A 14,104-nucleotide genomic window follows, 5' to 3' on the forward strand; every position below is an offset into this window, starting at 1 on the left:
TGTGTCTCAGCCTGTCAACTACTGGTATTAAAAGTGTGTGTCACCACACCCGGCCATTTCTGAGGTTTGATTAAAAAAAAAATACTGAAGTAGGCTTTTTAACCTGTGTCCTGTCTGAGTGAATTGGGATCTCTTTTCCATTAATTTAACTAAACTCTTTTTGAACCTATGGAATTTTTTTTTTTTAAATTCTAGAGGCTGCCAGGGACATTCTACCTCTTAGTTCCCCCCTCAGCCTTATTTATTTTTCTGTTTTGAATCAGAGCCTCACTAAGTAGCTGAGGCTGGCTGTGAACCTGTGATTCTCCTGTCTCAGCCTCCCAAATACTGGGATCACAGTTGTGTGCCACCACACCCTGCGAACCTATAGGATTTCTGTGTCCTTCCAGCTTCTAGAAGTTTCCCTCATGCTAATTTTCAGAGTATTGCGAATGATTGCAGAGCGGCATTTAATTCTGTATCGCCTTTGCATTTTCCCCTCAGCCATCCCATTTCGGAGTCTTTGGTTGCTAGAGTACTATTCACCCCTCATTTTATTTGCAGAGAAGAGTGGTACATGAACTATTTATTGCAGTCTCAAGAACTGGCCTCAAAATTAAGGTGTATATGAATAGGACATATTTAGGTACCTTTTGTTAAGGTTTTGACTGTTATGGTTTGGGGAAACTCCCTGGGGACCTTTGTTTGACTCCCCAAGACTATTTCCTATAGAACCTCAGGTTCTTGTCCTGAGCTAAGGATAAATATGCAATAGCCCGGACTCTTGCTGAAGATTTAAAGGAGTTTATTAAAAATCTGAAAATAGAGAATATAGTTACAGCCTAATGTTACCCAGGGGTGGGTGACATGAGGGGGTGCTTTGAACAAAATCACTGAAGTACAAAACATGGAAAAGACTTTTTAAACACATGACATCCTCCATTTTGTTTCATGTAATTCTGACATGGTAAAAGTCCCTGTAAAGTTCCTCCCCTTACTTCATTTTTTTTTTTTTTTTTTTTTTTTTTGGTGGTACTGAGGTTCCTGGTAGCCCTTCTATCTCCAGGCTACACTCCCAGACCTATTTTTATATATATTTTTTTATTTGGAAACAGGGTCTCTTAAGCCAGCGCGGCTGGCTCCGAACCAGCGGGATCCTCCTGTCTCCGCCTCCCAAGCACGAGGATTACAAGCGTGGGCCACCACGCCCGGCCTCCCCTTACTTCTTCCTGCTGAGGTGTCTTCTTTCACGACCTCCCATCCTAGCTATTTATCCAATTATATAAACCTGCCTTTAGAATGAGGAAGTCCTAGCTCCCCTCTCCTATAGACTTGCTAATTACCTTTAGCTAGGTTAATTTACATTGGAATAGTTGCCTGCTTCTTGGCAGAAACCAAGTCCTTTCATAGATCTGCCCCTCACCCAATTTTTGAAATATATTTATTAATAACCAGAGCTTTCTCAAATCTTCCTAGGCTGTTCCCAATACTGGTACACCTTTTAAGTTCATGGGTATAGAAGATAAAATTAGAGAGCAGAGATTAGTTGGTGTATTTCTCCATCTTTGTACACATAGGAGTCTTATTCCTGAACTGCACGGCTGATTGTCACTTTTCAGCAGGACCTTGCTGTCGACAGCTTTTCATTCCTCCTATTCAGTGTGCTCTGGGGAAATGTGGACAAGCTGAGAATTAAATTCCATATTTCTGCTTACCTGCTTGGGAACCTGGATGAGTCACCCAGCCCCACTGGGCCTTTGATTCCTCTCAGAATCGATGTGGAGTATCGATGGGATCTGGTGATGCTTTTTATTTATTTTTTATTTTTATTTTTTGCAGTACTGGGGATGGAACCTGGGGGCATTCTACCTCTGAGCTACACCCCCAGCCCTAAGCTACACCCCCAGCCCTATTTTTTATTCTTTGTTTTGAGACAGGGTCTCACTAAGTTGCGGAGGATGCCACTAAGTAGCTGAGGCTGTCTGCAAACCGCAATCCTCCTGTCTCAGCCTCCCAAGTACTGGGATTACCAGCGTGCAACACCACATCCAGCTTTGGTGATGCTTTTAAGCTATTCTAATTAGTCATTTGAATTCCTACATACGAATGTGGACAAGGACCTAGGATCCCCTCTTTGAAATCTCCATAACAAATTGAACCAGGACCCTACCAGTTTACTCTTTCAAACAGACTCCCTCCCAATCCCAGACCAAGAGAAACTCAGAAAAGCTGGACCCATCTGCTGATGGGCTCTGGTTTCAACTGCTGTTTTTTGTTGTTGTTTTGTTAGGGCCTTGTGCAGGGTCCAATCAGGCAGGGGGCCATTTTCTATTGCCACCATGCCCCTTGGGGTCCTACCTTTGCACACCACCTGGTGGTGCCAAGTGCGGGCTCTCAAGGTCACTTCAGGTTCCATCCACATGATCAGTGCTTGTGTCCTGCATCACTTGTGATGTCTGTGCCTGGGCGACTGGATCTAGAGGAAACTTGTCAGTCAAGACATGGCTTTCTTTCTGAGCCAGTAGGAGGACCTTGGTATCATTTCCCGACAGCAGTCCTTGGTTGGAGCCATATTAATTCATTTGAGAATATTTTTCTTTTTTTTTTATGTGGTACTGGAGATTAAAGTAGGGACATTCTAACTCTGGGTTATAGCCCCAGACCTATTTTATTTCTATTTTGAAACAGGGTCTCAACTAGGTTGATGAGAGTCTCACTACTTTGCTGAGGTTATCCTTGAACCTCTGATCCTCCTATCTCAATCTCCCAAGTACTGTGATTACAGGCTGATGCCACATGCCCAGTGAAAGGTTCGAGTTGCCCCTGCCCCACAGGGGGCAGGGCCAGGAGCTAGGAGGCGGAGCCCGGTGATTCCGGAGAGGGGACCACGCCTCCCGGTCAGGAAGAAGCGAGTTCAGAGTTCAGAGGGGAGCCCGACAGGGGGAGTGTGCCGACTTCCCAAGAATAAAGGCATCCTTATCATTTATAATGGATCTCCGCGTGTCTCTGTGCACCAGGGGGACCCGCCGTATCTTTCACCCAGCTCCCATTTTTTATGTTGAAATGGGATCTTGCTAAGTTGCTGAGCTGTTCTTGAGTCTGCAATCCTCTTGAGGAGATAGAAAGGAAATAGGCAGATAGGGAAAAGGCCTTGGTAGAAAAAGTTAATTTCCTGAGTTTCCTGAGGGGAAACAAATGCCTGAAATTCCAAAGGCTCAGGAGATAAGAAGGCCAGAGCTTCACAAAGCCATCCTGAGTTTCCTAATCAACAAACCCACCGAGCAAGTCTGGCATTCCTGAAAGGAGACCCTTCAAAGAACTTGCAAATGTCCTATGCAAATTCTCCTTGGAGTCACCACAACCACAAACGGACTTGCAAGGGGTCAGGCATCGGCCAGTCAGATGGCAAAAGTGGGGACTTCCCGCTCGGGACCCCCTCCCCTTTTGGGGAGCTGTTCTCTCTCTCACAGGTCGTGTTGGCCCTGAGAGAAGGCAGAGTGCATCTGAGGCCACGTGGCTCGGGTGACTCTCGAGTAGTGACCTGAAGGCCTCTGCTGGACATCATGGCTGACCAGGCCCCTAGGGGTGACCTGTACCTCTTTTCTGGCAGATGGCGTGGACTCTGGGAGAAAGTAATTTGCAACTGACGGGCACTTGGCTCGGGTGACACTCGGGTAGTGACCCTGAAGGCAGCTACTGGACCCCGGAATTCCGACCACCTGTTTGGCCACTTTTCTTTATTCCCTTCTGGCAGATCGTGCAGACTCCGGAAGAAAGCAGCCTGCACCTGAAGGCAATTCTGCTTGGGCTACTCTCAAGTATTGTCCTGAAGGCAGCTGCTGGGACCCAGAGTTCCAGACCCTTTGGGGGTGTTCAGCCACCCTTGCTCCATTCCCTGCTGCTTCCAATAAACCTTTTACTCCCCTTCCTGAGGTCTGCGGGTGTCATTCTTCGCTCTCCGTAGACAAGAACTCGCAGGGGTTTTCTCGCAAGAAACCCCCGTTTCACTCTTGTCTCAGTTTTTTGGTTAACATTACACTGCAAAAGAAAAGTGGCCAAAGTGACCTCTTTCCCAGGTTCTGTAAGGCACCAACGCAAATTTACCCTCTCGGCCTAGTGATTAGCACCGAATACTTAAGCAAATCACAAAAGTTCCTGTTACACCATACCCATTAGGAATGGGCAGGCTTAGTAAATGAACTTGTATCAACTTGAGAGAAATATTGTTCAAGTTGTTCTTCCAGGGAATAAAGATCTGCTAAGGGACTTTGTGACATTTTCCAGAAAGAAATGAGCCCTGTTGGGCTCCGAAACCGTAGCGGTGTGAGGGGTGGCCGCAGATTCTTGTTCTGAGCTATTTTAGAAAAAGAATAGCCCGAACTCTTTTTTGCTGTAAACTTAAGTAATTTTATTATTGCAAAGACAGAAAGGACAGATTAATAAAGCCTTACACTCAGAGGGTTGTTGCGGGATAGGTTGCGGGTGGAAATGTGCATGGTGTGTGTGTGTGGAGAAGTAATCCCCCCCCACCACCACCACCACACAGACAGACAAACAGAAAAACCGTGATTCTTGTCCTAAGCTAAGAATAAGTATTCATCGCTTGGACAGCTGCTGAAGATTTAAAGAAGTTTATTAAAAAGATAGAAATATAGAGATAATTACAGCCCTGTGCCGCAGAGGGGCACAGGGGGGGCAATTTGAATGAAAATGCCAAAGAACTCCAGTTTACTGAGTTTTTATCCTGTCTAAGTCCAGCAGGTCCCTGTGATTTTGGAGATCATGTTACCCCTTATCTCCAGCCCTGGCTCTGTTTCTGTTATCTCTCCAGCTGAATTTATGGCCTAAAGGGGGAGGCATCTCTGTCTCCAAACACAGGCTCAGATTTATGGCCTGGTGGGGGAGGGGGGCATCTCTGTCTCCAGACACAGGCTTTTACCTTTCTTCTTCTCCCCCAAAACGTGTGAAATTGTTCTCAGGAATGCAAGGACACACATTTTTCCTGGCTTTCTTAGTAAAGAAGATATATTATAAAATTGGAAATCTTTCCCAATACTGACACATTACTACATTTTAAACCCTCTTCCCAATACTAGTACAAGGGGTAAGGTGTAGGGGAGTATCTTGAATATAAATTACTGAAGTTTTTGGATACAGAACAGTTTTTTATAAAGATTTTTGTTCTGTATATTTGCTTAACCAATTATTTTTTGACCTGATAGATCCGCCCCTTCTCTTGGCAAGTCTTTTGATGTGGGTATTCCTTCCCGTAGGCCTGCCATGTCTCCAATACAGACCCCAAGCTTTTTGTTACACCTCAAAATGTGTTACTTGATTATCAGAGTTAGAGATCTCTTGAAGGCTTGTGGCCTCCTCCCACATCCTTGGGGAATTTTTGCTTGTCTGCTAGAAGTTATTTGCCTTTAAAATGCAAGGGCCCTGGGCTCCCTCTATTTTCTTGCTAATCACTTGGTGAAGGGGAACCCTGCAGGGTCCCTTCCTGTCTGAGTGTCTGCCCACACCCAAGCTCTGACTTTCTAATACCAAAGCTATTTTCAAATACATTTTGAAGCCCTTTCCCAATACCAGGACAAGAAACATCGGACACTTCTTATTAAATGCCTTGGCCTTATTTATTTATTTATTTATTTATTTATTTATTTATTATTTATTTATTTATTTTTGAAACAGGGTGCTAGGTTGCTGAGAGTCTTGCTACATTATTGAGACTGGGATTAAACCTGCATACCTGCCGGGCGTGGTGGCGCAAGCTTGTAATCCCCGTGCTTGGGAGACAGGAGGATGGCGTAGATTAGAAACCAGCCGCGCTGGTTTAAGAGACCCTGTTTAAAATATATATATATATATATATATATATATATATATATATATATAATATAAAATATATTTATTATTATATATTTATATATTAATATCATATATTTATATATAAATATAAATATATAATATATAAATTATATATATAATATATATTATATATATAATAGGTCTGGGAGTGTAGCCCGGAGGTAGAAGGGTTTCCAGGAACCCCAGTACCACCAACTAACCAACAAACAAAGCAAACAAACAAACAAAAAACCCCTGCATACCTTATATCTCAGCCTCCCAAGTACTGGGCTCACATGTGTGCGCCGTCAGAGCTAGCTGTAAATAAGTAAAATCTAACAATACGGTCCACCAGACACAGTCACAGAGTGTAAAGCACCAACACACTGCATTCCTCACAGAGCTCAGAAATGCTTGTTCCGTCCCTCCGCAACTCCTTCTTGGCCTCTGCGCCCCTCAAGCTGGGAACACAGAGCTTCACACATCTCTGACTCCACCCTCACCGCCGGCTGTTCTCTGCTTGTCTCTGTGTACCTACACTCAGGTGTTGACCTCTGCCGGCCTCCAGAGGGGTGCTTCTAACATCAGAGCTGCTTTTGGGGGGTGTGGGCCTGAGTGCTTCATTCTTTCTTCAAAGAGTTAGAATTGATTTTCCATTTATATTCAACTTGCATTTCTTCATACAGCGCATGTGCCAGGAGAATTTTGTCGTGGAAAAGAATTTGTAAACCGGGCATTACAATCCCAGCATTCGGGAGGCTGAGACCGGAGGATCACGGTTTGCAGCCAGCCTCAGCTACTTAATGAGGCCCTCTGCAACTCAGTGAGATACAGTTTCAAAATAAAGAATTAAAAAATAGGGCAGGGCTGTAGCTCTGAGGTCAAATGCTCCTGGGTTCCACCCCCAGACCCACAAAGAAGAAGAAGAAGAAGAAGAAGAAGAAGAAGAAAAGAAGAAGAAGAAGAAGAAGAAGAAGAAGAAGAAGAAGAAGAAGAAGAGAAAAAAAAAGAATTTTTTTTTTTGTGGTGGTACTGGGGTTCCTGGAAGCCCTTCTAACTTCCGGGCTACACTCCCAGACCTATTTTTATATTTTTATTTGGAAACAGGGTCTCCTAAGCCAGCGCGCGCGGCTGGCTTCGAACCTGCGCGATCCTCCTGTCTCTGCTTCCCAAGCGCGGGGATTACAAGCGTGCGCCACCACGCCCGGCATGAAAAAAAAAGAATTTGTAAAATTCCTGGAGAAGCGGTGCACAGGCAGCATCCCTTTTCAGACAGGTCAGGGCACAGATGCAGCGTGCCCTTTGGCCAGCCTGGGCCCCAAAAATAAAATGCTGTCTGTGAGACAGGGTGTGGTGCCTGGTGTTTTGGAAGTTAAGTTTCAAGGAACCACATTGTCTGGTTTCACCTGCCGTGCCTGCTCTGAACACAGAGGGGCCCTAGGGCTCTCTGAGGTTGTCAGTGCTTGTCCTTAGACCCCATCTCGGACACCTGCCGAGCTCTTTACTGCCTTCCCTTGCAGGATTCCCAGGCTTCACCCAGTGGCCCCGGGGCATGGCCTCTCCAAGTTGACTCCAGTTTCCAAATGAGACAGCTCTCTTGACTTATTTCAGGTGCAGGAATGAGTTTCCACATGTTGCATGGGACATAACCAGATGTTTCATACTTATTCTTGCAATTGTTTAATTACTAGCTTTGGACACACTCTAATGGAACCAGGAGGAAAACTCTGGCCAATTTAACAGGCCTGGTGCAATTCTTATGGGTCTTCCCGTGCATTTCCTTAACTGGTTGCCTTTTGCTTTAATATTTCCAAGAGGAAAGCTTTGCTCATGCTTTGAGGCGTGGCTTTGGCACAGCTGCTTCTGTTTTTTTTTTTTTTTTTCCAGAGTTAGCTTTTTCTTTGCATAACATTGCATCCTGGCTTTCTAAAATCCCTACTGAATTTGGAGGAATTATGTCTTGGCATCTGACCTATTTTCCTGGAACAAAGTGCGATGCTGACGACATAGCCTGGACACTCCACTTGACAGTAGTTTTGCTTGTCTCACTTCACTCCGATATTCCGTGGTGAGTAAGAGCAGAAGCAGAAAGCCTTTCTTACCGCGGTTTATTACAAGCCCTGAGCCGGTGCTCGTTCCTTTTATAATGCCACTGGTACATACATTGATCAGATTAGGATGAATCGTCTGGCTGGCCAATAGCAATTTGGATGATTCTCTACGCGTGACTTTGTTGCATTATTACAAAATGTGGCCGGATAGACCTGCCCATCGTCGCCGGCGCTCATTTGTACTGCTGGCCTGAGGAGATGAGGACATGGGAGTCAACTGCTCCAGCAGCATGGCCTGCTCTGCCAACAGCTCGGAGGAGGAGCCGGCTGCGGGGCTGCAGGCGCAGGGGAACCTGGAACTTGTTTTCACAGTGGTGTCGGCCGTGATGATGGGTCTGCTCATGTTCTCTTTGGGGTGCTCCGTGGAGATCCGAAAGCTCTGGGTGCACATCAGGAGACCCTGGGGCATTGCCGTGGGACTGCTCTGCCAGTTTGGACTCATGCCTCTGACAGCCTATCTCCTGGCCATCAGCTTCTCTCTGAAGCCAGCCCAAGCGATTGCTGTTCTCATCATGGGCTGCTGCCCAGGGGGAACCATCTCGAACATTTTCACCTTCTGGGTTGATGGAGATATGGACCTCAGGTAAGCTATCCTGGGGGAGGCGCAGTAGCCTTCCCCTGGTCCCTCTGGGGGATAACTGACACTTCTGTGTGAAGGACTCTTTCCATCTTCTGGTGGATTCTAGAGGGAGAGGTGTCAAAAGTTGTAGACATGGTGGGCCATGGGAGCCCTGTCCTTTCTGAGAGCTAGCTTGGCTTTGGTGCGGTCGCCCTCTGCTGTATTGTAGCTACTGTTTTGCTTAGTGGGATTCAGTTCATGTGTGACAGTAGAGGCTGGTCTCTGCCTCACCAAGTGGTCTTTCCTAACTGTGAACTTACTTTCATACTGGCTGCGGCTTCTTTCTCTCCTTCTCCCCCCCCCCCTCATTCTCCTTCTTCAGTGCTGGGGATGGAACCCAGGGCCATACATAATAGATGAGCACTGTACCACTCAGCTGTACCCAGCCCCTCACACACTGGCATTTGTGTGTGTGTGTGTAGGGGAGAGGACCAGGGATTAAACTCAGGAGCATTCTACCTCTGAGCTACACCACCAGCCCTTTCTATTTATTTATTTATTTATTTATTTATTTATTTATTTATTTATTTGTGGTACTGGGGTTCTGGAAGCCCTTCTACCTCCAGGCTACACTCCCAGACCAATTTTTTATACTTTTTTATTTGGAAACAGGGTCTGTTAAGCCAGCATGGCTGGCTTCCAATCTGCGCGATCCTCCTGTCTCCGCCTCCCAAGCGCAGGGATTACAAGCGTGCGCCACCACGCCCGGCTATTTTTTTGTTTTGAAAACAGGGTCTCATTAGGTTCCTGAGAGTCTCATCACATTGCTAAGGCTGTCCTTGAACCTGCACTCCTCCTGTTTTAGCCTCCCAAGTACTGGGATTATGGGCATGCACCACTGTGCAGCTCACACTAGCATCGTTTTTTTTTTCTTCCGTACTGGGGATTGAACCCAGGGACATTCTACCTCCGAGTTATACCCCCAGCTCTATTTTTTAATCTTATTTATTTATTTATTGGTGTTAATGGGGTTCCCGGAAACCCTTCTACCTCCAGGCTGCACTCCCAGACCTATTTTATATTTTTATTTGGAAACAGGGTCTCTTAAGCCAGCGCTGCTGGCTTCAAACCAGCGCGATCCTCCTGTCTCCGCCTCCCAAGCACAGGGATTACAACCATGCACCACCACCCCTGGCTGATTCTTTATTTTGAAACAGGATCTCACTGAATTGCAAAGGGCCTCACTCAGTAGTAGCTGAGACTGTCCAAAAACCGCGATCCTCCTCTCTCAACCTCCCAAATGCTGGGATTACAAGCGTGAGCCACCATGCCTGGCTCACACTAGCATCTTTAACAGTTTCCCAGAAGATCAGCTGAGAATCCCAGAAAGCTAACCAGATAGTGCTTTGGTGGCAGTCCTGGTGGTGGTGGTGGCAAGGGGCATGATCAGGACAAAGGCCTCCTAGTTCTAATCAGTAAGTGTTTCCTGAGCACCTGCTTTGTGAGATGATATTTTGGGAAACTGCAGAAAGGAGCCCGAGGGGTGTCTGATAGACATCTTGCTCCACGTGCCAGCGGTGACCTGTTGATTGCCCTGAGTGGCTTCATGAAGGCTTTTGTGATGGAGATGGTTCCTTCCAGCTGCTCCATCACCAGGCTCACGTGCTTCTCATTCGAGCCTGTGAACTTCTTCCCAGTTTCGGTATAGATAAAGACATTAAGCTTTGCCATTTGTTTATGCCCCAACAAGGTTGAAGTAGTCACATACTTTTGGGAACACACATTTATTTATTTATTTATTTATTTGTTTGTTTATTTATTTATACATTGTGGTACTGGGGGTGGAATACCTCTGGGCTACACCCCAGCCCTATTTTATTATTTGGAAACAGGGTCTCACTAAGTTGCTGAGAGCCTCACTCAGTAGCCGAGGCGGGCTTCAAACCTGTGCGATCCTCCTGTCTCAGCCTCCCAAGAGCTGGGATTACAAGCGTGCGCCACCACGCCCAGCGGGAACACACATTAGAGAAGGAGAATCACTTGAGGAAAGAATAGGTGGATCAGTATTAGAAAAAAGAAGAGCAAAAAACAATGCTGTTTTTAGATACTTTGCTGCTGACGTACAATCACAGTTTACCTCCTGCCTGGGGAATGAACTACCTATAAATCTAAATCTTTGTACAATGAATGAATGAATCAGAGGGGTGACTGAGTGGGAGTTGACATCGGTGAGTCAGCTGTGGGTCTGCGTTACTAGTTTCCTGAAAGTGCTGAATGGTCAGCGTATCAAACACAGTTCACCTGTACATTTTAATGGGTTCATACCACTCAGACTAGCAATTAACTTTAATATGGCAGTGTCTTTAATTGCCCACTTAAGAGAGATCTGAAAAATATAACCTGATGAATTTTGTATGTTACTGTTAAGCCAGTAATATGTCACTAATTCAGTTCGATAAACTTGATCGCTAACTGGGAGATGATAAGTATTCTTTGCACAAAGTTCACATAGCAACGATTAGTTCCAAGACCTGAAAGGTTCTGTAAAGAGAAAGGAAGCTAGTATTTATTAAGGACCCTGATACATATAATATGTTTTTATGCATATCTTCTTCTTGGTCCTCATAATAACTTTGTAAGTGACCTTCTATTATTCTGAATTGTACAGCCAGGAACATGTTGATTCGGGTTGATTAAGTACCTTGCCAAACACTACAAACAAGTCTGGCAGCACACAGCCTTGACAGCACATCTGCTGTGCATCAGCCTGCAGTCGGGGCTCTTTTTCCCATGACATTTACCACACAACTGGCTCTTTTGTTTTCAGTAGAAGCATAAATCTTTAAACAGTGTTTTCAAACACTTCTGGGAAAGAGAACGGTCATTACCTTCACTGAACTCTTATTAGTCAGCATTGTTATAAAAACACCAGGGAATAGGAAATCTAGAAAGATAAAGCTCATTTCCTTTTCCCATTCTAGCCTTAATTAGCTTCAGCTTTGGTCAAATTATTATTATTATTTCAGTACTGGGGATGAAACTCAGGGGCATTCTGCCTCTGAGCTACACCCCAGCCTATTATTTATTTATTTATTTATTTGTGGTACTTCGGGTTGGAACCCAAGGGTTTTCTACCTCCGGGCTATACTCCCAGACCTATTTTTTATATTTTATTTGGAAACGGTCTCATTAAGTTACTGAGAGCCTCACTCAGTAGCTGAGGCTCCGGCTTTGAACCTGTGCGATCCTCCTGTCTCAGCCTCCCAAGGGCCGGGATTACAAGCGTGAGCCCAGCCTATTTTTTATTCTTTTACTTTGAAACAGTGTCTCACTCAGTTACTGAGAGCCTCACTAAGTAGCTAAGGCTGGCTTTGAACCTATGATCCTGGTCAAATATTTAACCTAACTAGACACATGCATACATACACAATGCCAGGCCTATAGTGGGTATGAAATAAATATAACCTATGTTTCTCTCTTTCTTTCTAAATTTAGATTTTGAATTTCACAGATAAAAAGAAACAATCTGTAGGAAATGAAAATTTGAAGTAAGGATGAAAAGTTGGATTTTCAAAAGCTTTTATGAATTCAAGACTGATAAAATCCTAATCCTCAGTAAGGGTTTCCAATAGGAGAAAATTCAGTATTGTTGAGTGGAGCAATATCCATGTTTGTTACATTTCATCACAACTGACTACTAATAAACATTGCATGTAAATAAAATTGAGTAGTCATTGTTAGAAATTCTGTCCATAGTGCTGGATAAAATCCAAGAGCATTTAACACAACATCATTATTTTACAAATAAGGAAACTGAGCTTAAGTTCCCTGCAGATGACCCCAAACATGTTCTTCAGTGCCTTCATTCTGTGCTCTGCAGGAGCAAACACACGGAGAACTGCGTGTCTGCCCCAAACAGGCATTTGGAAATCAATAGGCTTGGACCAGTACCTGCATCACTAGTGTCAGCTGACACCAGGCACTTTCCCAGGTCTTAGCATGCTGCCTCACTCCCCTCCTCCCTGTCGTTCACTCAATGGGCTGCCAAGCCCTGCAGCCACTCCTCCTGCCACATGCCTCACACCTCTTGCTTCCTGAGGTCAGGACCTGATAAGTTCTTTCTTGGTCAAGTGTGGTGTCTTCAATCACTCTCTGCACCTTTGGTTATTCCAGCATGGCTTGTAGTAAGTGCACTAGGTCAGGTTGCCAGTATCCAGCTTCTGAACTTGGCCTCTTTTCTAGAAATTAGAGTGTTTCTATCATGTTATTCCCCCCCCCCCAGCACTGGGGATGGAACCCAGGGGCATTCTACGTCTGAGCTACACTCCCAGCCCTATTTTTTATTCTTTATTTGAAACAGGGTCTCACCGAGTTGCAAAGGGCCTCACTAAGTAGCTGAGGCTGTCCGCGAACCGCAATCTTCCTGTTTCAGCCTCCCAAGTACTGGAATTACAAGCGTGTGCCACTATGCCCGGCTCTATCATGGTATCATAAAGAGAAAATAAATATGTACAGAAAGGCTGGGAATTAGAAGCTTGTGCCACCATGCCTGGCTCTATCATAGTATTGTAAGGAGAAAATAACTATGTTATTTACAGAAAAGCTTCACAGCCCTTGGTAAATTGGGCAAAAGCTACAAAGCCAGTCTATCCTACTTCTCTCAGTGCATTTCCCATGAACCCCCGGGGCACAGCTGGTCTACACCCAAATGCCCTGCTTGGTGTTCTGTAGACACGCCCACATGCTTCCAGCTCTCATTTGCCCATGCTGTTCCCACAGCCTGGAGCGCCAACTGACCTTGTTCTGTCTCCTCCAGTCATAATATGATTGTCCCCAATAAATTCTGTCCTAGGAAACAATGTATGAAGGGCTTTAAACATCATCCCACCCTAGGCCGAATTCAGCTGATCTCGGTTGGGTTTCTTTCACGTGGCTGGGGGTTGGTTAAATGTAGCATGGTCTCGGATGTCCTCAGTTGGGACACCTGGGTTTCTTCTCATTTTTACAGCACATTAGTTAATACCTAACCACAGGCCTCTGAGGAAAGGGAGCATGCTAGCTTTTTTTTTTTTTTTTTTTTTTGGCGGGTCTGGGGATGGAACCCAGGTGCATTCCACCTCCGAGCTACACTCCCAGCCCTATTTTTTATTCTTTATTTTTGAAACAGGGTCTCACTAAGTTGCAGAGGGCCTCACTAAGTAGTAGCTGACTGAGGCTGTCCTCGAACCACGATCCTCCAGTCTCAGCCTCCCGAATGCTGGGATTACAAGCATGCGCCACCACGCCCGGCAGCACGCTAGCTTTCTTGAGGCCTGAGTTTGAATCCAGTTCATGATCATCCCACCCCATTCCATTGGCCAATACAAATCGCAAGTCAAGCCCAGATTTGAGAATGGGGAGAGTCAGGTGAGGTGGTGCAGGTTTTTGTTAATTCCAGTACTTGGGAGACAGAATAATCACAGGTTTGCAGCCAGCCTCAGCAACTTAGCGAGGGCCTCTGTAACTTATGAGAACCTGTTTCAATATAAAAGAATAAAAACCAAGCTGGGGGTATAGCCTGGAGGTAGAATGTCCCTGGGTTCCATCCCCAGACCTGCCCCCCCCCAAA

General features: G+C 45.4%; 1 protein-coding gene across 1 annotated transcript in view; it reads left to right on the forward strand.

Moving 5' to 3' along the window:
- Positions 1–8,137: 8,137 nt before the first annotated feature.
- Positions 8,138–14,104, forward strand: part of SLC10A6 (solute carrier family 10 member 6) — a gene marked incomplete at its 3' end in the record, with an annotated part of 36,238 nt that continues 30,271 nt past the window's right edge. Inside the window, exon 1 of the mRNA XM_080697210.1 lies at positions 8,138–8,520. Coding sequence (XP_080553336.1) covers positions 8,144–8,520 — 377 coding nt within the window. The 5' untranslated portion in view covers positions 8,138–8,143. The remainder of the gene's footprint in view (positions 8,521–14,104) is intronic.

The sequence above is a fragment of the Muscardinus avellanarius genome (genome assembly GCF_963383645.1).
Source record: "Muscardinus avellanarius genome assembly, chromosome: 6".
Lineage (NCBI taxonomy): Eukaryota > Metazoa > Chordata > Mammalia > Rodentia > Gliridae > Muscardinus > Muscardinus avellanarius.